This window comes from Elephantulus edwardii, unplaced genomic scaffold (genome assembly GCF_000299155.1).
Source record: "Elephantulus edwardii isolate Elephantulus edwardi_28Jun2011 unplaced genomic scaffold, EleEdw1.0 scaffold00514, whole genome shotgun sequence".
In the NCBI taxonomy this organism is placed as follows: Eukaryota; Metazoa; Chordata; class Mammalia; order Macroscelidea; family Macroscelididae; genus Elephantulus; species Elephantulus edwardii.
The window spans coordinates 356254-379358 of NW_006400264.1; the positions used below are offsets into that span (position 1 = coordinate 356254).

A 23105-nucleotide genomic window follows, 5' to 3' on the forward strand; every position below is an offset into this window, starting at 1 on the left:
CACCTCCCCAAACCCCACCCCCTACCCCCAAATATAATCCACTCTGCTCTGCTTTTTAAAGAGAAGATTTGTTTTGTTTTTCACAATGTTTAAAGTTCCATAATGTTTTCTTGACATTATGTAAAGTTTTTCTTGTTAAGTGTTAGGTAGGCTGCTCCTATTGTGTTTGTGTATGTTGTTTACAATTATTTATCTTTATGATGTTGTTGATTAGTTTAAGACTAAAATTGTTCCGTTTATGGAGGAGGGTAACTCACTCTACCAGGATTTTTTTTTCTGGTCGTGTGTAATGGGAAAGCTCATCTTTCCTAAAATATTTCAACTTCTCTTTGGACTTCAGTGTAGTCTTTGGAAAATCTTATCTGAGTGTGTCTTGCTCTTCTACACTTGTAGTAATTCTTACTGGTTCACAGTTTGGTTTCAGACCCATTTCCTGCTGACTGTTGCACTCTCTTTATCCTGGGTGGGACAAGGAAGGCAGTGTCTCATCTCTATGCAGTTGGTTTCTCAGGTTTGTAGCCTGATGGGAATCTTTCCTGCATGAACATGACTCTTATAAATGTTACGCTTGTCTCTTTGGTGGCACTGGTGCTCAGAGTAGCCAGAGATCAACTTGTCTCTGGTTGCACTCTCTCTGTATGTTATGGGGTCCAAAATCAATAAGATATGACATTTACTTAGATGTTAAGACAGAGAAGGTGAGAAAATGACGGTACAACCACTACACGCTTGGAGCACAGACTAAGAAACAAGGTCCTGGGGTTCCACTAGCTTTTATTTTATTTTTTTTAGATTTTATGTTGTCTTTGTTTTTGAGAAAGGAAGTGAGTGACTAAAAATTTTAATTTTGTTGTGCTAGCAATATGGTGTGTCAAATGTGATAATGGTTACGCACGGTGGACAGTGTTTGGTGGAGCTCCCTGATTAAAACAAGCTTGGAAGCAGTAGTGGCATTCACTTCCAAATTAGCTTGCCTCCGGAAACCCAATGAACTTGGAGAAATGATGAAAGTTATAAAAGGGTTCAGGTCTTTCGTTCATAGAGTCACTAAGAGTCACCTACGACTCGACAGCAATTAACAACAACAACATAAAGAGAGCTCAGTTGGCCCAGTGGGCAAGAAGTAATGCTACCAAGCCAAAGGTGGATGATTTTAATCTGTGGCACTCAGGCCTGGTTTTAATTGTTTTAATCAAACATCCATCTAAGTCGTATAGCACTGATCTGTCTATTTGATCTACAGAGGTATCTCGTGGTAGCTGTAATACTAAACACTGTGACACTGATAGTAAAATGTGATAATGGTTACCCATGGTGGACAGTGTTTGGTGGAGCTCCCTGATTAAAACAAGTTTGGAAGTAGAATTGACATCCCCTTCTGAAATAGCTTGCCTCCGGAAAACCTATGAACTTGGAGAAATGATAAAAGTTATACAAGTGTTTAGGTCTTTCATTCATAGTTATAATTGACATCACAAAGATGACAGAAGTTTTCCATGCAAAGAATATAGAAAATAGATAAATACCAGAAGACATGAGGAAAATATCTATATTTATGGGCTCTTATAAAGAAAACTAAAAATTAACTGAAAAGGAGGTGGGGAAATTTCACTCAGAGAGAACTGTAGCAGGACCATTTTCCTATAGTATTAACACTTGGTCTGTGAAGATAGGGAAAGCATAAGTATAGTATGAGTGTATCTCAGGCAGTAGAACAACAACAAAAATTCTAATGAAAGAGAAAGGAAATTGTGTAGAAAAATGGGCAATGTTTCTAAGAATGTTGAGATACACTAAAACTAAGGATTATAAACTTCATTAGAGAAAAGCTTGGAAAAACTCCAGAAGTCCTAATTCAAAACATAAAAAGACTTCCAAGTATCCTGGAATATCTACAACCAGGAGAGGATAAAAAATAGATTAATGGGACCTTCTAAGAATCAAATCCCTATGTACATCCAAAATTCCTCCAACAGGGTAAAAAGGGAAGTCACAGATTGAGAAAAGATATTTGGTAATGACATGTCAGATAAGGGACTTACATCTAGAAATTAGAATATACTCAAGGACCACAACAAGATAAAGGTAAATAATCCAATAGAAAAATGGCCACAGGATATGAACAGACACTTCACCAAAGATGACATTCAGATGGCCAACAAGCACATGAAGAAATATTCAAAATCCCTAGCCCTCAGAGAGATGCAAATAAAAAAAAACTATGAGATAACATCTCACCCCAATGAGAATAGCAAAATTTAACAGAACAGAAACAACAAATGCTGGTGAGGTTGTGGAGAAACTGGAACACTTATTCACTGTTGGTGGGAGTATAAAATAGTGCAACCACTATGGAAGGGAGTATAGCACTTTTTCAAAAAGTTGCAAATAGAAATACCATTTGACCCAGCAATTCCACTACTGGAAATATATCCTAAAGAAAACATAACCTCCACACAAGAAGGTATATGCACTCCCATGTTTACTGCTGCTTTGTTCACAATAGCAAAGAGTTGGAAACAACCCAAGTGCCTATCACGAAACGAATGGCTAGAAAAACTCTGGTATAGTCACAAAATGGAATACTATGCTGCATTGAAAAGCAAAGAACTCATGAAATATTATCCAAAATGGGTGACCCTAGAGGACATTATGCTGAGTGAAATATCTCAGTCGCAAAAGGACAAATATTGCATAGGGCTACTGTTGTAAAACGTGACTGACATTGAGTTGAGGGAAGACTGAGAAAGAGGGGATAAATAATGTATACTGCATTGAAACAGATGGGGGAGAGGACTGTTTAAAAAGGATATATGATTGGGTATTATTGTCATAAGAGGAGTCTAAAATGAAGGCTGGACAGTGAAGTGGACTTGGGGGAGGTGTTGTATAAGAGTGAAATCCTTTTTCTTTTACTTTTCAAAAAGCAGAGAGGATTGGGGGAGGCAGTTGACAGGGAGAAAAGTGCAAGAATGAATGAATGGAAACCCTAGTCTCTGCAAACTTTCATTAAAATTAATAAAGTATATATTAAAAAAAGAATGCTGAAATTCACTTACCACTGGTTATTGATAGAAAACTGATAATTGAAAGAATTTTAATTCTAATTGGAATTCCCTTACTACTCTTCCTAGGTGAAGTAATCACTTACCGATGGAATATACCAGAGAGATCTGGTCCTGGACCCAAAGACTCTGCTTGTATCTCCTCGATTTATTATTCTTCAGTGGATCCCATCAAGGTAAAGACAAAATGGGCAAAGTGAGCTCTATGGAGATTAATGTCATAGACAGGAAAATTATGTGAAGAAGCTATTAAACAGATATAATAAGAAATCCAGCCAGAGTCCAGGGCTTGGGGAAATTCTTAATATCCATTTGACTTGTTTAAATAGGAAGAAAAGTGAAGAAAATGCATAGCTCTAGATATTTCTTTTCTGAGGAGTTTCTTTTCCTTTTTATTCTTGGATACTCTCATCTAAAGATCTCTAGATTTGGTGGTCCACATTTATAGTCTTCATTTTACTCTTATTTTGCCTTTCAAACAAATTGTTTTGCTTATATTTCTTCATCTGAATGTGGGTCATCTATTTACACATCTGTCCACAGCCAGCCAACCAGTAATTATGTTCTTTAAAAGTTTGACTACATTTTAAGCATTTTGCTTTGTGTTTCAGAGAATACAAATGTAAGATGCAGTCCTCACGTTGGAAAAGTTTGATCTGATTGTAGAAGACAGTTTGGTATAGAAAAATGTTAACAGCTCTATAAAAAGTATAATAAAATGTTTTAGAGATAAAAGAGGAAAGTGTAAGGAGTTAGGGTAAGAAGCAAGACTAAAGAGTTGTCTACAATAAAAAGTTGCTGAGAGTAAGAAGGTACTTAGAATAAGGAGTTGGAGAAAGGAAAGTAAAGGAGATGTGACAATGAAAAGAACTTGTATTCTAGATCTTTGCAGCAATAGATGTGTTCATATGATGAAGGGAAGGTTATTACAGACAGAAGAAACAGCATGAGGAAAAGTTCTAGTTTGTGAAAATGCATGGTGTGTTTGGAGTCCAGCCTGAATAAAGCATAATAAGTTAAATAGTTCATCTCACCTTTTGCCCAAGATACCTGTGAGAATGAACTCAATACAGTAGAAAAGAGCTGCTGGGAGTCACTGAGAAGTAAGTGTTCTTAACAGATTCAGATGTTTTCCAAAAAGATGAAACTTAAGTTCATCCAATTTTTTTCTCAGAAGAAAGGTATTATAATCTGCTGAAAAGTCAGCTATATAAAAGAAAATAGAACAGAGTCCTGCTCTGACACACATGACATCACCATGAGTTGTAATCAAATCTACAAGATTGTACTTGCTAAAAGTGAAGAGGACTTGGAAAAAAATACTTCAGAATTTTGAAGACTACAGATTTTAAACATGATTTACATCTCAACATCAATAAAACAAAATTCCTCCCCACTGACCTAACAGGCAAAATCATGATAGATGGTGAAAAGATTTAATCCATTAATAATTTCATTTTTCTTGCATCCATCAGAATTAATAGCAGTCATTAAGTCAAAAGACATTTTGCATTGAGAAATTCTCCAGTCAAGAACCCCTCCAAAGTGCTAAAAAGCAAGCATGTCAGTTTAAATACTAAGATTTACCTTATGCAAACCATGTTATTTTCAAATACTTCCTCTACATCTGAAAGTCAGACAATAAATACAAATGGCAGAACCAATGCCTTTGAATTGTACTGTTGGAAAAGAGTAATTAATTCCTCATGTACCGCTAAAAGAACAAGCAAGTCTGTCTTGAAGGAAGCACAACCAGGATGTTCCTTAGAGACAAACATAGTGAAATTCCAACTCACACACTTGAAGCACTTTTCAGAAGGAGACAGTTCTTGGAAAAGGACATCATACTTGATAAGGTAGTGTGTTAGAGGAAGAGAAGAAGACTTCCAACAAAGATGAATTGACAGAGTGGGCTCGAGCATATAGGATAAGGGAAGATTTAGATTTGCTTTTCATAGGGACACTATGAAATATAGTCAAAGTGACTAAACTTACAATACACTACAATAGCTAGTTTTGTGGGTTTTTAAAAAAATTTATTTTTGGTTTATATTGGTTTGAATACACAATTATTATACCATGTGTTTCACTCATGTACATTGTGTTTCACATGTTCCTTAATTTACATTATGTTTCATATGCCCATTTCCATCTATTATGTTTTATAAAATCAATCACCATCAATCTATGTCCACTATTACCCTGCCTTTTCTGGTCTCCACTGCATCTTGCCTGATTCATTGACCTCCTCCCTCCAACCACTAAACTCTACAATCCCATTATCCCCACCACCACCACCATTATTCTCCTTGTCTCCTCTTTTTTGGACTCTTGTACATACCCTGATAGTAATTGTTTTTACAATAATTGTCTCAGGCATTATTTGTCCTAATGTGACTGATTAGTTCACTCAGGATAATGCTTTTCAAAATTATTGCTCCTAAGTGCAGCATAGTATTCCTTTGTGTGAATGTACCACAATTTCTCAATCCTTTCATTTATTGGTGGATTTTTGGGCTGTTTTCATGTTCTTGTGATTGTTAATAACGTTGTTATAAACATAGGTATACAAATCTCTACTGGTATCTCACTTCTATTTTCCTCAGAGTATATTCTTTGCAGTGGAATAGCTGGATCATATGGAATTTCAATGTTCAGCTTTTTGAGGAAATGCCAAATTAACTTCCTGAGTAGTTGTAGTTTTACAATCTCATCAACAGTATATGAGAGTTTCACATCCTCTCCAACATTTATTGTTTGCTGTTTAACACAATCACAATATAGATACGAAATTACTTTTTCAAAAACATAGAAAAGACAACCGGCCAGTTTCTTTGGAGAGGAAAAAGACCCCAAAGCATCAAAGCACTTCTATAAAAGAAAACTGAAGTGAGAGACATAGCACTCACTGGTCTCAAAACATACTGCATAAATATAATAAGCAAAATATCATGGTAATGATACAATAACAGATCCACAGACCAATAGAATTGTGAACCCAGAAATTAACCCATCTACCTACAGTCAACTGGTATTCAACAGGGACACAAAACCTATCAAATTAGGAAATGTCAATCTCTTTAACAAATGATATTGGCAAAACTGCTTGCAGAAAGCTTAGGCAAGATCCACATCTCATACTATACACAAAATAAACCCAAAGTGGATCAGAGATCTAGGATAAAAAGTCTAAAACCATAAAGATCAGACTAGACAAATAGGATGAAACTTAGAAATCCCGTTGTTACTGTTGTTGTTGTTAGGCGCCATCAAATCAAGTATCACTCATAGTGACTCTCTGAACAACAGATCTATCTGAACCACGAACTTGAGTCCGTTTCTACAGACTCGGTGTCAATCCATCTCATTGAAGGTCTTTATTTCTTTTACTGACTCCACTTTCCAAGTATGATGTTCTTTTCCAAGAAATATCCCTAACAACATACTCGAAGTATGTCAGATGAAGCTTTACAATTCTTGCCTCTACGGAGCACTCTGGGTGCCTTGTCTCCAAGACATCTCTTAGTTGTTTTGGTTGTCCCTGAGTATTCAATACTCCAACATCACAACTCAAAATACAACTATGTTGTTGTTGTTGTTATTGTTATGTGCTGTCAACCCACTTGTGACTCAAGAGTGGCTTTATGTTCTGAAGCCTGCCAATTCAATTGTTTCCAACATACCTTGCTCCATTACCCAAGTAATTACCCAATCCACCCCATTCAGTCTTTCTCGCACTATCCCTCCACCCTTCCAAGCATGATGATCTTCCCCAAGGAATGGTCCCTCCTGGCAACATGCCCAAAGTATGTGAAATGGAGCTTCAAAATCCTTGCCTCTAAGGAGCAGCCTGGTTTTGCCCTCTCTAGGACTGACATGTTTGTTCTCTTAGCAGTCCATGGTATGTTTGATACTCATTTCAAGCACCACAACTCAAAGGCATTGCCTAACCTATAGTACACATAGGCTGATAAATCCATACAGTAATCCACAACCAGTAAAGAATAGCATCAGTGAATGTGAACTAAATATTAAGTCCCTATGTGCACAAAAAAACCCTTTTTCCAAAGGGTGAAAAGAAAACCTACTGAATGGAGAAAACACATTTCACAATAACAGCTCACACAAGGGTCTCATAATTAAAGTTTACAGAATACTACAGTGTCTCTACAAGAAAAACACTGATAACCCAATTACAAAATGAGCAAGAGACAGGGAAAGACTTTTCATTGAGGAATACCTTTGGATCATCAACAGACACATGAAGAAATCTTTAAAATTACTGCCCATAAGAGAGATATAAATCAAAATCACAATGAGATATTGTCTCACTCCAGTAGCAGTGATAAAGTTTAACAGGACAGCAAACAGTTAGTTTTAAAGTAGAGGTGCTTACATCATATTACATTATGAGGAACCACTGAGGATTTAGATTTACGTTTGGCTCCATAGCACATCGACTACGGCTGTTACTCCCCTTCTTCTTCTTCTTCTTCTTTCCTTTAGGACATGTATAGTGGCCTGGTCGGACCCTTGATCATCTGCCAGAAGGGCATCTTGGGACCTTATGGAACACGGAGTGACATAGACCGGGAATTTGCCTTATTGTTCTTGATCTTTGATGAGAACCAATCATGGTATCTGGAGGAAAATGTGGCAACCCATGGGTCTCAAGAGCCAAGCAATATCATTCTACAAGATCAGACTTTCTTGGAGAGCAATAAAATGCATGGTCTGTAGACAAGACCCTTATCCAAAGATATGTCCATTGGTTGGTTGATTGGTTGGTTGGTTGGTTGGGGAAAACATATTTGATTGATTCACGCTAAGGGAACACAAATTCTATATAGGAAAGAAGATGTGAAGGTAATATAAAAGTGGATTTCTGATGGTCTAGTGAGTAAGGAATTGTATTGCCAATGTAGAGGCAGGGGGTTCAAATCCAACAGCTTCTCTGAGACAGAAAGATGGAAAATTTCCTCATGGTGTGACTTACAGCCCCTGCGCACGCATTAGAGAATCACCTATGAGTTGCTTGTGTCTGAACATCAATTATTTGAGTGAATTTTGTTCTGACTATTCCAATATATTGATCCTCTTCACAAGCATGAACTCAATAAAAATTCATAAATTTTATCAGAAATTAATAGAATTCAGCAGAAGATTGGTTGTCTCCTAAAACAGATATATCTATATTTGACTGTGACAAGATAATTAGTTACTGAGGTTTCATGTCTACCAAAGATTTTACTCTATGACCTATATGAAATATTAACTTTGGAAGAAGTATTTCTTACTATTTCAAATTTATATACACAGAGATCTGTGGTCTACATTGGATCAGATACCCATAAGACAGAAAGTAAACTTATTGTCATACTATCAAAATTTAACACAATAAGGAAGACCAAAATAGACATTTTTGAATCTCAACATACCTGGCAAGCTGACCAGATAGGACCCCTCTGCTTAAATCCTAAGTTTAAACTAAAAACAAACAAAAACCCCCCAAATCAAAACAACCTCAAATTTCCTGTATTGTCATCAGGTCGGAACTGACTTATAACTGACCCTCCAATATTTTTCCATGTTTTTAAATTATTTCACCATTCTAGATGAAAAATCTGCTTTTTCAATGAGCCTTAACTTTCATTCGGTCCGTTTACAAGGTTCAATTTACATATAGATTAATGAATTAAAGAAAGCCTCAGGTTATCATATATATGTTCATAGTACATACAAGGAAGACCTTTTTAAACATGTACAGTTATGGATTTTGGAGAGAAACTGCATTCAAATCTTCTATTATTCCGGTGATATGTGTAGCTTTGAAAAACTTTCTAGAAAAATCTTAAATAATATATAATTAATTATATACAATATAATGTTTAAAACATAAAACATGATGTAGATTAATTTTTTTAAATAAAAATATATTTGGGATAGTTTAAAGAGCACTGGAATGCGTGAAGTGAGCTCGCACTATACCTTCTAACCCAAGAGTTTTTTTATATCTGATGATGAAGTAAGAACTTTGTTGTCATTATGCATAGTGGAACAGGCTATTGAATAAAAGGTGATAATGTATCAGCCACTCCATGGGTAAAAAATTGACAGTAAAGATTTGCAGTCTTGAAAACTTAATGGAGAGTTACTGTGAATCAGAACAGCCTCAACTGCTGTGGGTTTGGATTTATTTTGAGGATAAAGTGGTATCTTATTGTCCCACAGATTATAAATATTACTTCGTTGTTGTTATGTACCATAGAGTTGGAACTGACCCATAGCTGATCCTCTGTTGGATTTTAAGGGGCAGTTAATTGCAAGGGAGGAGATTTTTTTCATCCTTCTCCTGTGGAGCAGCTTGTGGATTCAAACTGCACACCTTTAGGGTTGCAGGGCAGCTTCTTGTCACTAGGCCAGCCACCAAAACTGCCTAGATGTTGCTCTACAATCAAGAAATGGTTTCTATTACAACAGAACTTCATTTTCAAATCATATGTTCGGAATGAATAGAGACAGAAGTCTCTGTCATGTGCCCATCTATCTAAACTTTTCAAATATCGATTAATTTATCCATTTAGCAAGTATCAGATTTTTTGTAGGTTTACTCAAAGTAAACATACAAATACTGTTATTATCTGATGAAGGGATATGTAAATAGTATATTTTTCTTCCCTGCCAGCTTCTTAAAGTAGTTGACAAAAAGACAGAAATTATTGAGATCAAATGACAGCTTTATTACTGAAAATGATAATTGAAAAATGGAATTTAATTATGCAACTAAGTGTGCTTTTCTTTTAAGTGTGCTTTCTGATACTCTTGCTGTAATGTGTGTCTTTTCTCACCAAGTTATTGCCAAATAGGGTTCTCCTTTTTTCAGAGACAAAATCTTTTCCATAATGGGGTTAGGGATAATTAGTGTGTATACATTCCTGTGATCAGATTGACCTTGGAGAAAGAAAATCTAGAGGCAATGTTGTTGAATATGCTGGTTTTTTACAAATTAATAAGTTAGTGAGGATAGTCGAGTTGCTCATACTTCTTTCAAATTCACAAGCTGGTAAGGATTGATAAAAAGAGTCTGGAATGTAGGAATATTTCAACATTATGTCTCCTTTTGGGGAGAAAATGTTCTCAAAAAGAAAGAACATGATAAGTTGGAGGAAGGAATCCTTTGGCTATATGAATGAATACTATAATGAATAATTCAGTGTTTTTCAAGCATATTATTTGTCTTGCTAAGAAGCAGTTGGTCTATACATTAATAACATTATGAGTTCTCAATCTTTTTGACCACTTATCGTAGGTTTAGTTGTCTGCTGGAAAGTGCTGAAGAAAATGAGCTAACTATAGTACTATCAAGTTGGAACCAACCCATAGCTGAACCCCCAGAGACAGCAAATAGTACAAGACTTCCCATCTTTCTCCTACAGAGCAGCTGGTAGATTCAAACCATGGATTGGCAGTGCAATTCCTTACCACTAAGCCACCAGAGCTCAGTATTATAGTATTTATACTAACTTTCTACTTATTAGGAACCTATAGGGGATTTTGGTGGCTTATTCTGTAAACAGTTGCATTACTACTTCAAAGACCAAGGCTATCTTCCAGTTTGAATCCAACAGTTGCTCTGAGGGAGAATGAAAAACAATCTTTATAGCCTTGGAAATCCAATAGAGGGTCAGCTATGAGTCAATTCCAACCCAATGAGAATGTAGGGTTTTTGTTTGTTTGGGGAGGGGTAAGGGAGGAAAGGTAGAAAGTACTTTCTGGTGAATTCAAAGAGTAGTACACACAGTGCTGAGAGAGTTCATATGTGAAGGAGGATAAATGAAATGAGAAATATGGAGAGGAGCTAGGAAGTTAAGAGATCTTTCTTGAGGAAGGTGAAGGTTTGACTTGGCTTTGAAAATATGGCTAAAAAGAGAGAGGATTTTGGAAAGTGAAGCTTATAAAACATGAATATGAACATAGATAACATGCATGGGCTATAAGGAGCATGGTTGAAGAAAAGACTGATTGGAATAAAAGTCATGGATAGTGAAAGACGAGTGTGGAAGATGGTTGGAGCTATATTTTGAAGGGTTTTATTAACTAAACTAATGAATCTTATCATTTTGGCAAGTGGAAGTTATTATTTGAAGAAACAAAGTGACAAATTCAGATTAGTTATTTAGAAAGGTAACTCTGATAATACCAGTTTTCAATGATGCTATAATACTGGGAAGATTGATTAGAGGGGAGTAGGTAGACTAAATAAAGATGAGACAAGTTAGGAGGTCAATGTTATCATAAGAATTAATAGAAGCATTACATGTTGGGTTTCTAACAGAAAGGTTGAAAGTTTGAATCTACCAGCCACTTCATAAGAGAAAAAAGAGGCAGCCTCGAAAATGAAATTGAAACATCAGAAGTCAGATCAACAGCAGTGGGTTTGGTTTTCAATGACCATGGGGCAAGGTATTTAAAAAAATATCTAAGAGAGGTTTTTGTGTTTGCTTGTTTTTTCGGTATTTTTTAATTTTTGTTTGTTTGTTTACAGCCATCAATGGAAAGTTGTATGGTAATCTCAAAGGTCTAACCATGTACCAAGGAGAAAATGTGGCCTGGTATATGCTAGCCATGGGCCAAAATATTGACCTACATACTGTCCACTTCCATGCTGAGAGCTTCCTCTATCAGGTGAGCTGAAAAGATAGGTTCATTAATTGAAGATGAAAGAGATAGTAAAGAATGACATGATAAGTAATTAAAAGAATAGATCTAGGCCGGGAAAAATTGAAGTGTGAATGTTAGTCTGACTGTGTATCTCTGGATTAATTACATGTCTTTATTTTTGCCGTTATGTGCTGTCCAGTCACTTGTGACTCACAACGCTCTGTACAAACGCTCTGAACTCTGCTGTAACTTGAGCCAATTTACTAAAAGAGTAAAAGAGTAACTAATTTATGTTGTCAAGAGATTGAAATAATTAATGTCATTTCATCTCAGTTGAAGGCTTCAAATTTAGTGAGCAGTTTCAAGAGTAATGATTCCAGAATGTCATGTCAGAATCTCTGGAAATCTTTAATCCATTATTCAAAAAAGCTTCAATTCAAGATTTATGTAGAACAAGATACAGGTTTTGGATAATATAATTAAGTCATAGAAAAAGGGAGGTCGAGTTGAAGATATTCTTGTAGACTTAAAAATCTAGACTGTATGGTTTTAAATAAAGAAAAATATGCATCAGAGTTGTATAATTTCACCATACCTATTCAATCTGTATGCTGATCAAATAATCTGACAAGATAATTATGAGGAAGGATTGATGACGGCACCAAGATTGGAAGAGGAATCATCAACAACCTGCAAAATACAAAAGGCACAATCTGGGCTACAAGAAAAAGTGAAGACTTGAAACATTTATTGCTGAAGTTTTTATTATTGCTATAGTTTTTAATAGTCAACATACCAAACTACTCAACATAATGAAATACTCAACATAACAAAAATTTTAAAAAATCCATACAACTTGTCCAATAAACAATATTGTGATAGAGAAAAGATTGAAGTTGTCTAGAAGTTCATTTCACTTGGATCTCAAATCTTCACTCATGAAAAAAGCACTCAAGAAATGAAATGACAGGCTTGGCAGGAATAGCTAAGCCCTAGGAAGCATATGGCCCTAGACATTAGAAAGTGGTTAAAATTATGACCTGCATTGCTGAGAAAATGGCTCTTCCCTGAGTCTTTGTGTATAGCTTCCCTTCAAACCAGTGGCTTCTGAAGAGGAGATGCATGTATGCTTGGACATACATACCTTTCATAGCAGAAAGAATTGGAAGCTACATTGTTGAAAAGTTGTTATTTTCTGAGCCGTTGCTCAGGCAAAAATAGCCACTCTATCCACAACCTGCCCTGGGTGAAGGGGGAGGTACCTGGACATTAGCAACTATGGAAATTTAGGAGCTGCACTATTGGGATCTTGTAATTTTCCTGAGTCTTTTTTCAGAGTAATATATCCTGGGCAGCACTTTCTGAGGCTTTGCCTACCCCTGGGGAAATCTCTTTTTCCCCATTAACATACAGAACAGGACAGAAAAGCAAAACCACCACACTCTGGCAAAGAGAAAGACTCCAGCTCCCTGTATCTCAAAGGACAATCAGATGAAAAGATTTCCACAAGAAATATATTTTTCCATAGAAAGCCAGCAGGTGAAACTTACACAGGGATACTCATAGGAGGCAGCATTTAACATCTGCAAATTATCAAAAGCACCATAAATTTAAAAATAAAATTGCCAACAACCTACACAGACATGATAGAAACTGCCTCTCATATACCAAGAATAATTTTACTTAATGTTAAGAAAGCAGCAGGAAGCTTCAAACATTATGGAAAAACCCAAACAAGGTTTCACCTAAAGAAGCGGATCTCATTGCAGACCCGATGAATATCTCAGAGACAGAGAGGCAGAATAAATATATTAAAGAGTTACATGATTATCTACAGAAAACATTACAAATAATGGAAGAAAGATTTGAAAGCATAAAATAAATACCTCAAACACATTAAGTCAGAAGAAATATATTAATGTTAAGATACCTGAACAGCAAATTAAGAAGTTACAAATGAAAAGGGAAAGAATTTAAACCATAAATAAATAAATAAATAGATAGGTACAAGAACTTTAAAAAAATCACAACAAGACAGAGAGAGTACAGCCAACACAGTACTAGAAATAACAGAAATGTATGAAAATGAAATCCAGAATATCAAAACAAAAAGGCAGAAGTTTCCACTGGAAACTTTCACTGGAGAGACAAAAAAAAAGAACAACAAAAACACAAAATACATCAGAACTGAAGAGATAGAACAGAGACCCAGTCAGTGAGATAGAAGACAAGCACTTCAGTGGGAAGTTACTAGAAGAAAAAATCGAAAGAAGTTAGAAGGAAAATGAAGAAAACATTAGAATTATGTGGGGTAACATCAAACAGAACATCATACCTGTAATCCCAATTTCAGAACAAGAAGAGGATTGGGAAAGTACTAAGAAAGTTGTGGATAAAGTACTAGAAGAATACTTCCCAGGTCTCAGTGAACTTCATTAAGACATGTCACAGTCAAATTCCCTAAAATCAAAGATAAGGATAGAATACTAAAGGCAGCATGAGAAATTCAGTCACATAAAAAAAGCCAAGAAACAAAAACCAAACAAATCAAAACCAATTAGATGTCTCAGCAGAAATCATGTAAACAAGAAAACAATAGGATAGCAAATATGTTGTTGTTAAAAGCTGTCTAGCTGCTTGAGACTCCTAGTGACACTGTGCACAGCAGCTCTGAACCCTGCTGTACCCTGTGCCAACCTTACTGTCTCTGACACACCTATTCCCATTACCCTAGTCACGAAATCAATCTATTTTATTGAGGGTCTTCTTCTCTTACGCTGTCCCTCCATTCTTCTAGACATTATTTCCCTCTCAAAGGACAAGACCCTCCTTCAACATGCCCAGAGTATGTTAGATGAAGCCTCAGAGTCCTTGCCTCCAAGCACCATCCTCATTTTACTTTCTCCAAAATGAACCTATTTGTTCTCCTAGCAGTCCACGGTATATTCAATACTCTTCTCCAGCACCACAGCTCAAAGGCATCAATTCTCTATTATCCCTAGTCATTGTCCAACTTTTTGACACATAGTAAGTAATTCTGAATACTATGGCCTCGATCAAGTGCACCTTAATCTCTAGACTGACATTGTTGCTTTTCAGTACTCTGGAAAGGTCCCTGAAGGTAGACTTTCCCAATGCAATTAATCTTTTAATTTCCTGGCTTATATAGAAGGCTGAAAGGAAACAATTGCAGCTAAAGATCCTGTACCTAGCAAAACTGTACAATCATATATGAAGAAGAAATTAGGTCATTTTCAGAAAAGCACAGACATAAGGATTTCATGAAAACAAGACCAACTTTACCAAATCCTAAGGGAAGTGCTTCACACAGAGAAAGCAAAGGAAAGTAGATGAACCAAAGTAATCAGCAATAGTTCAAAAGGGAACACACAAAAATGGTGATGATAAAACCTGTGTTGGCAATAATCACATTTATTGTGAATGGGATAAATTCACTAATTAAGAGAAAAAGAGCAGTAGAATGGATTTTTAAAAACCAGCAACAACAAAATCAATACAACAAAGCCCATCAATAGGTGGCCTACAAGACTCATATCTAAGAAATGAAGAAACAGACTAAAATAAGTGGAAAGAAAGATACGAAGTAAACGACATCTATAAAAAAGATGGAGTGACAATACTAATTTCTAATAAAATATATTTCAGTATGAAAACCTTCATAAAATAAAAATAAATCAAGAAGATATTAAGTTTGGTCAACATTAACACAACAAATAGTACATCTGCAAATACATAAAGCAACTGTAAACAGAGCTGAAAGACATAGACATGCATCAGTAATAATAGGAGAGTAAACACCCAACACATAACAAAGGACAGGTGAATTCAAAAGAAACTCAACAAAGACGCAGAAAAATTAACCTATACAATTAGCTAACTAGAACTTGTAGACACAGTCAGGGTTGTTGTTATTGTTGTGTACTGTAGAGTCAGAACCGACCTGTAGCTGACAGTCCACCAGCTTTTCAGAGGCAATTAATCACACTGGAGGAGATTGCTCATCCTTCTCCCTTAGAGCAGCTGCTGGCTTTGAACCAAGTGCCTTCGGGATTCAAGTGCAGCTTTTTGCCACTAGGCCAAGGTACTTCAGCAAATTAAAATTTAATTTACTCTTTTCCCAAAAACTTATAGTTCATTCTCTAGAACTGGTCATATATAAAGACAAAAAACAAGCTTCAACAAATGAAAAAAAAACAACCCAAAAGCCAACAGTGAAATAATGTAAAGTATCATCTCAGACCACATTGCCATATAACTAGAAGTAAACAAGAGAATAACGGATAAAAATCCATTTACATGGAAGCTAAGTAACACCCTGCCTGAGGACTACTGGACTGCAGAAGAAATAAAAAGTGAAATAAAAATGTTCCTTGAAACAAATGAAGATACAACTTATAAAAATTTCTGGGATATAGCTAAGGCAGTTCTCAGGGGGCAGTTCATAGGAATAGGAAAACAACTAAAAAAAAAAAAGAAGACACAATTAAGCACTTAACACCTCCAGCAAATAGAAAAAAAAAACAAACAAACAGCAAACTTAGCCCACAGCCGTTAGAAGAAAGAAAATTATAAGGACAAGGGCTGCCATCAATGGGATTGTTGTTGTTGTTATGTGCTGTTGAGTCTCTTGCAACTCAAAACGACCCTATCTACAACACCCTAAACCTTGCTCTATCCCTTGCCAATCTTATTGTCTCTGATACGTCTATCCCTGTTACCCCAGTGATGGAATCAATCCACCTCATCAAGGGTCTTCCTCTCCTGCGCTGTCCCTCTACCCTCCCAAGCATGATAGCCCTCTCCGAGGACTGGTTCCTCCTTGCAACATGTACAAAGTATGTCAGACGAAGCTTCAGAATCCTTGTCTCCGAGAAGCAACCTGGCTTCACCTTCTCCAGAAAGAACTTGTTTGTTCACCTAGCAGTCCATGGTATATTCAATACTCTTCTCCAGCACCACAGCTCAAAGGCACCAATTTTTTTTCTATCATCCCTAGTCATTGTCCAGCTCTCTGAAGCATAGCAAGTAATGGTAAAGGCCACAGTCTTTATCAGGCGCACCTTAGTTTCCAGACTGATGTAATTGCTCCTCAGTACCTTGGAGAGGTCTCTGACAGCAGATAGAGTCAGGAAAACAATAAAAATCATGAACAAGACCAGGAGCTGTTTCTTCAAAAGAGTCAATAAAATAAACAAACCATTGACAACTTTAACAAAAGAAAAGAATACACAAATACCTTGAAAAGGAAATGAGATTGCATCACAACAGAACCAGCTGAAACTAAATTGATGTTAACAGAATATTATGAGAAGCTATACTGTGATAAATTAGAAAACCTAGAGGAAATTGTTATGCAGATGACACAACTTGGCTTTCTGAAACTGAGGAGGACCTGAACTGCTTGCTGCAGAATATCAAGGAGAGTAGTCTGAAATATCGATTGAAATTCAACATTAAGAAGACAAAGATTCTCACCACTGGGCCAAGTGGCATCATCATGATAGATGGAGAAAAGGTTGAGGTTGTTAACACTTACAGCTTGCTTGGCTCCATAATCAGCACTCTTGGCACAAGCAGTCAAGAAATCAACAGATGAATTTGCATTGGGAAAATCTGCTGTCAGGGACTTGTCCAGAGTACTGACAAACAACGATGTCAGTCTAGAGACTAATGTGCACGTAATCCAGGCCATGGTTTTCACAATTATTTGCTATGCATCAGAGAGCTGGACAATGACTAAGGATGGCAGAAGAAGAATTGATGCCTTTGAGTTGTGGTATTGGAGAAAAGTCTTGAACATACAATTGACCACCAAGAAAATAAATAAGCCTGTGTTGGAGAGGGTGAAAGCAAGTTTCTCCTTTGTGACCAGAGTTTTGAAGCTCTGTCTCACATACTTCAGTCATGTGGCCAGAAGGGAATGACATCATGCTTGGGAGGGTGGAGGAGCAGCACAGGAGAGTAAGACTCTGGATAAGATGGATTGATACCGTAACTGGGATAATGAGGATAGGTGCATCAGAGTCAGTGACACTGGCTCAGAATAAGGCAGGTTTTAGAGCTGTTGTATATAGGGTCACTATGAGTAGAAGGTGACTTGACAGTAAGTAACAACAACAACAACAGAGGAAATAGACAAATTCCTAGAAACTGACACCCTAGCCAGATTGACAAAGACAGATGTGGAAAACTTTAACAGATTAATCACAAAAGAAGAAATTAATCAGGTCATAAAATAATTTGCCTCCTTCTCCCAGGAGGAAAACAAAACAAAACGAAACACAAAAACCCTGGCCCAAATGATTTCATTAATAAATTCTATAAAATATGCAAACTATCACCAGTCCTGCTTAAATTAATGAGTCAAGGAGCTCTGGTGGTCTAGTGGCAAGAAGCTGCACTGCAATCCCAGAGGTGCAGGGTTCTAATCCACCAGATTCTCTGCTGGAGATGGAGGGGCAATCTCCTCCTATACAAGTCAAATTGACATATTTCAGCTAACAGATGCTGCCCTGGAGGTGCTCACCAAGTTGTGCCAAGAAATCTGGAGAACAACCACTAGGCCAACTGACTGGAAGAGATCTATATTTGTTTCCACCCCAAAGAAAGGCGACCCAACAGAGTGTGGAAACTATAGAACAATCTCATTGATTTCACATGCAAGCAAGATTCTAAAGAAGATTATCCAAAAACGACTGAAACAGCACATCAGCAGAGAACTGCCAGAAGTCCAGGCTGGGTTTAGAAGGGGTCGTGGTACTAGGGATATTGTAGCTAATATTAGATGGATCTTAGCTGAAAGCAGAGAATACCAGAGGAATGTCTATCTGTGTTTCATTGACTATGCAAAGGTGTTTGTGTGGATCATAACAAACTGTGGCTGACTCTGAGAAGAATGGGAATCCCAGAACACTTGATTGTTCTAATGCGAAACCTATACTTGGACCAGGAGGCAGTCATCAGAACAGAGCAAGGGAACTTCAAAATTGGGAAGGGTGTACTCCAGGAATGTGTCCTGTCTCCATACCGTTTCAATCTGTATGCAGAACAGATTATCCAGGAGACTGGGCTCTATCTATGAGGAGAAATGTGGGGTCAAGGTTGGTGGAAGATCTGTCAACAATCTGCGTTATGCAGATGACACAACCCTGCTTGCTGAAACTGAGGAGGACCTGAAGCGCTTGCTCCAGAGTGTCAAGGACTGCAGCCTTCAATACAGATTGAGGCTCAATGTCAAGAATACAAACATTCTCACCACTGGACCAATTGGCAGCATCAGGATGGATGGTGAAGAGATTGAGATTGTACACAGCTTTAGTTTGCTTGGCTCCATAGTAAACAGTCTTGGCACCAGCAGCCAGAAAATTAAAAAGCGCATTGCCATGGGAAAGTCTGCTGTTAGGGACCTCTCCAAAGTTACTGAAGAGCAATGGTGTCTCTCTGGAGACTAAGGTGCGTCTGATACAGGCCATGGTCTTTGCAATCAGTTGTTATGCATCAGAGAGTTGGATAATGACCAAGGAGGATAGAAGGAGAATTGATGCCTTTGAGCTGTGGTGCTGGAGAAGAGTATTGAGAGTACCATGGACTGCTAGGAAAACAAACAGATTCGTCCTGGAAAGGGTTAAATCGGGTGGTTCCTTGGAGGCAAGGATTCTGAGGCTCCATCTAACATACTTTGTTCATGTTGTAAGGAGAGAACGGTCCTTGGAGAAGGACATCATACTTGGGAGGGTGGATGGATAGCACAGGAGGGGAAGGCCCTCTATGAGGTGGATTGATTCAGTGACTGGGGTAATCGGAATGGGAGTGTCAGAGACAGTGTGATTGTCACAGGACAGAGCCAAGTTTAGGGCTGTTGTACATAGGGTCGCTATGAGCCCAAGCGACTCACTGGCATGTAACAACAACAAATAACAACATTGTAATAGTCATTCTATGAAGCAAGTATAACCCTAATACTAATGTAAGATGGCTCAGCATAAGAAAAATAGTCAGTGTAATTCATCACATCAATAGGGCATGCTTCCAAGCTGCTGTACATCGGGTCACTATGGGTTGCAAGCAACTTGACACACATAATAATAACAACAACAACTTAGAATAAACTGATATTTAAAAAGGAATCAAAATATATTAAATGGGGAAATGGTAACTTCTTCAACAAATGGTGCTCGCAAAACTGATCAGCTCCCTACCGAAAAGTGAAACAGGAGTCACATATCACTCATTACATAAAAATTAACTCAAGGTGTACAAAAATCCTAGAGGTAAAGTCCAAAACCATAAGTTTCGTAAGACAAAAAGTGGAACGAATTCAGAAGTTCTAACCTATGGCGTAAGTAGACTTGCAAATACAGCTAGAAATGCACAATCAAGAGAAAATAAAATCAATGAATGATATCTACTAAAAATTAAGGCCCCCTGTGTGCTTCAAAAACTTTTTCCAGTAGGGTGAAAAGAAAACCTACAGACTAGGGGGAAATATTTTACAATGACATCTCAGACAAGGGTCTCGTAACAAAAGTTTATGTAATACTACAGGGTCTCTACAAGAAAAAAAATAGGAACCCACTCACAAAATAAGCAAAAGACATGAAAAGATGACCGACAGACACCTTAAGAAATGTTCAGAATCACTGGCAACACACTAAGGAACAATAATTTTGTAAAATATAACATGGGAGAGTCTAGAAAGCATTAAGCTGAGTGAACCAACTCAGTCTCATAAGGACAAATAGTGCATAAGACTATTACTGCAAAAATAGAAGAATGACTAGTAATATGTGTTTAACTGTCCAAAAGGAGAAAGGGAACAGGGATAGGGGATGGGAAAATAATGGTGGAAATAACTAGGATAGTAGAGTTTAGTGGGCAGATAGGGCGATGAAGAAAGATAGGAAAGATTCATTGCAGAATCAAAAGGATGGGGTAAAGATCAATATTAATTACATAAAATACTGTGTATATAATTGATTTTATGAAACACAAGGTAAATGACAGATTAAATAAAACAGTGCACATGAATGAAATGCAATGTAAACCAATTATTGTATACAAACCAATAAATTAATCAATAAACTTTTTTTGGGGAATGATGCAACTTCGCTCGCTGAAAGCGAGGAGGACTTGAGGCACTTGCTATAGAAAGCTAAACACTGCAGACATCAATATAGATTTCATCTCAACTTCAAGAAAACAAAAACCCTCACCACCTGATGGAGGAAAAAATTGAGAGTATCAACAACTTCATCTTATTTGGTTCAACAATCAATACACTTGATACCAGCAGTCACGAGATCAATAGACATAATGTTGTGGGGAAATCTATAGTCAAGGACTTCTCCACATTATTGAGGACAAATGATGTCAGTCATTGAGGTCAAAGGTGAGCTTGATTCAGGCCATGGTCTTTTCAATCACTTGCTAAGCTACTGAGATATGGACAAATGACTAAGGATGACAGAACAATTGATGCCATTGAACTGTGGTATAGGATAAGAGTGCTGAATATCCCATAAACTGTCAAAAGAACAAATTTTGGATAAGATACAGCCTTGGAGGCAAAGATGAGAAGCTTCATCTCACATACCTTACGCATGTTGCTATGAGACACTATTCCTTGGAGAGGGACATCATGTTTGGAAAGGTGGAGGGATGGTGAAAGAGAGGAAGATCCTTAACTAGGTGATCTGACACAGTGACTGTAGAAATGGCCTTATATGTGTCAGAGACTGTGAAGATGGCACAGAAAAGGACAGGGTTCAGATCTGTTGTTCATAAGGTCCCTGTGAATTATTGGACTTGAGGGTGTCTAACAACTATAACAAACCAATATGAAGGAAAGAAAGAAAATTATATATAGCATTGAACATATCTACTCCAGTGACTTATTCAAAATGCTAAAGAGTAAAGATGTTATTTTAAAAACTACACAGTGTATTTTAAGTTTGTAAATAAACTAATATTTTTTTTAAAGCCACACGAAAACACCCTACACAGTGACTGTATAATATGTTAATCGTAGAAGAGATTGTAAGGATGGTGCAGTATCTGCTGTGCACAGGGCTCTCTACGAGTTAGAGCAAACTTAAATGTTCATTAAAAAAAGCAAAACAAAACAGCAACAAAAATCTAGAAGTGTTGATAAAGGTGATAATGAGCAGGACAAATTAAATTGAAACCATTTCTTCAGAAAATAATATGTGACTCTTTCCTTAAGTCAAAGCTTAAACCAAATTCACTGATTTTAGCCTGCTTTAAAAATTGATACTAATGGTTACTTTTCTGCATACAATAAATTGTTCATATTGTGTTTCATTCAAGTACATTGTTTTATTTTTTTTACCCCTTCCCTCCACCCACCAAACTCTGTGAACCCCCTCTCAATCCACAGTCCTCTTGCCCTCTCCCCTTGTCTCTTTGAATATCCATACACATATAACTTGTTACCCTTCTGTTTTTACAATAATAGTCTTATACAGTATTTGTTATTAAGCACCTGAGCTAGTTCACTAACCATTATGCTCTCTAGTTCATCTCATGTCACATAGTTTTTCAAAATCGTTGTTGTAATACTAGTTTTGAGCCCACATATGAAGCTTAAAAGTAATTTACTCTTGAGAGGTTTAAAAAATAGAAGGAAAGAATCTTTTGTATTAATTCCATCTGTGAGGGTGAATTTTTAGAGAAAATGTGTAAGATTGACTCTTCTGGCATTGGAATCTTTACTCTTACATCTCTGAAGTAGACATCAAGTCTTACAGTTCTTAAAAGCTCTGAGATGATCTTTGTACCATGGTGCTTTCTATATGATCTCTACACCTATAAACAGTCTCTCTCCCCACACTTTTTGTAGAATGGAGAACGCTACAGGGCAGATGTTGTGGATCTATTTCCAGGGACCTTTGAAGTTGTAGAGATGGTGGCTACCAACCCTGGAACATGGTTGATGCATTGCCATGTGACTGACCATATCCAGGCTGGCATGGAGACTCTTTTTACTGTCTTGCCACAACAAGGTAAGGTGTAACTAGTTAGTATTGATGTTTCTGTATGCCATTAAGTTGGAACTGGCTCATAATTTACAACGTAGTGGGCTTTCAGAGGCAGTAATTTGCACAGGAAGAAGTTACTAATTTTTCTCCCGTAAGACTCATGTGATTTGACACAGCCTAAGATTTGCTAGGGTCTATGTAGACACAACCTCTTCTAAACCCAGTCTGCACTTCTAGCAGTTCTCTATTGATGTGCCATTCCAGTAATTTTCAGATAAGTTTCAGCAGAATCTTGAATGCATGTTGTTGTTGTTGTTATGTGCCGTCAAGTCGTTTCCGACTCATAGCGACCCTATGCACA

General features: G+C 37.0%; 1 protein-coding gene across 1 annotated transcript in view; it reads left to right on the top strand.

The window, feature by feature from the left end:
- The window catches only part of HEPH (hephaestin), a 308125-nt gene that overhangs the window by 228443 nt on the left and 56577 nt on the right, over nt 1-23105 (top strand). Inside the window, exons 15-18 of the mRNA XM_006903126.1 lie at nt 3135-3241; nt 7572-7797; nt 11611-11750; nt 22606-22768. Of these exons, the coding sequence (XP_006903188.1) occupies nt 3135-3241; nt 7572-7797; nt 11611-11750; nt 22606-22768 (636 nt within the window). The remainder of the gene's footprint in view (nt 1-3134; nt 3242-7571; nt 7798-11610; nt 11751-22605; nt 22769-23105) is intronic.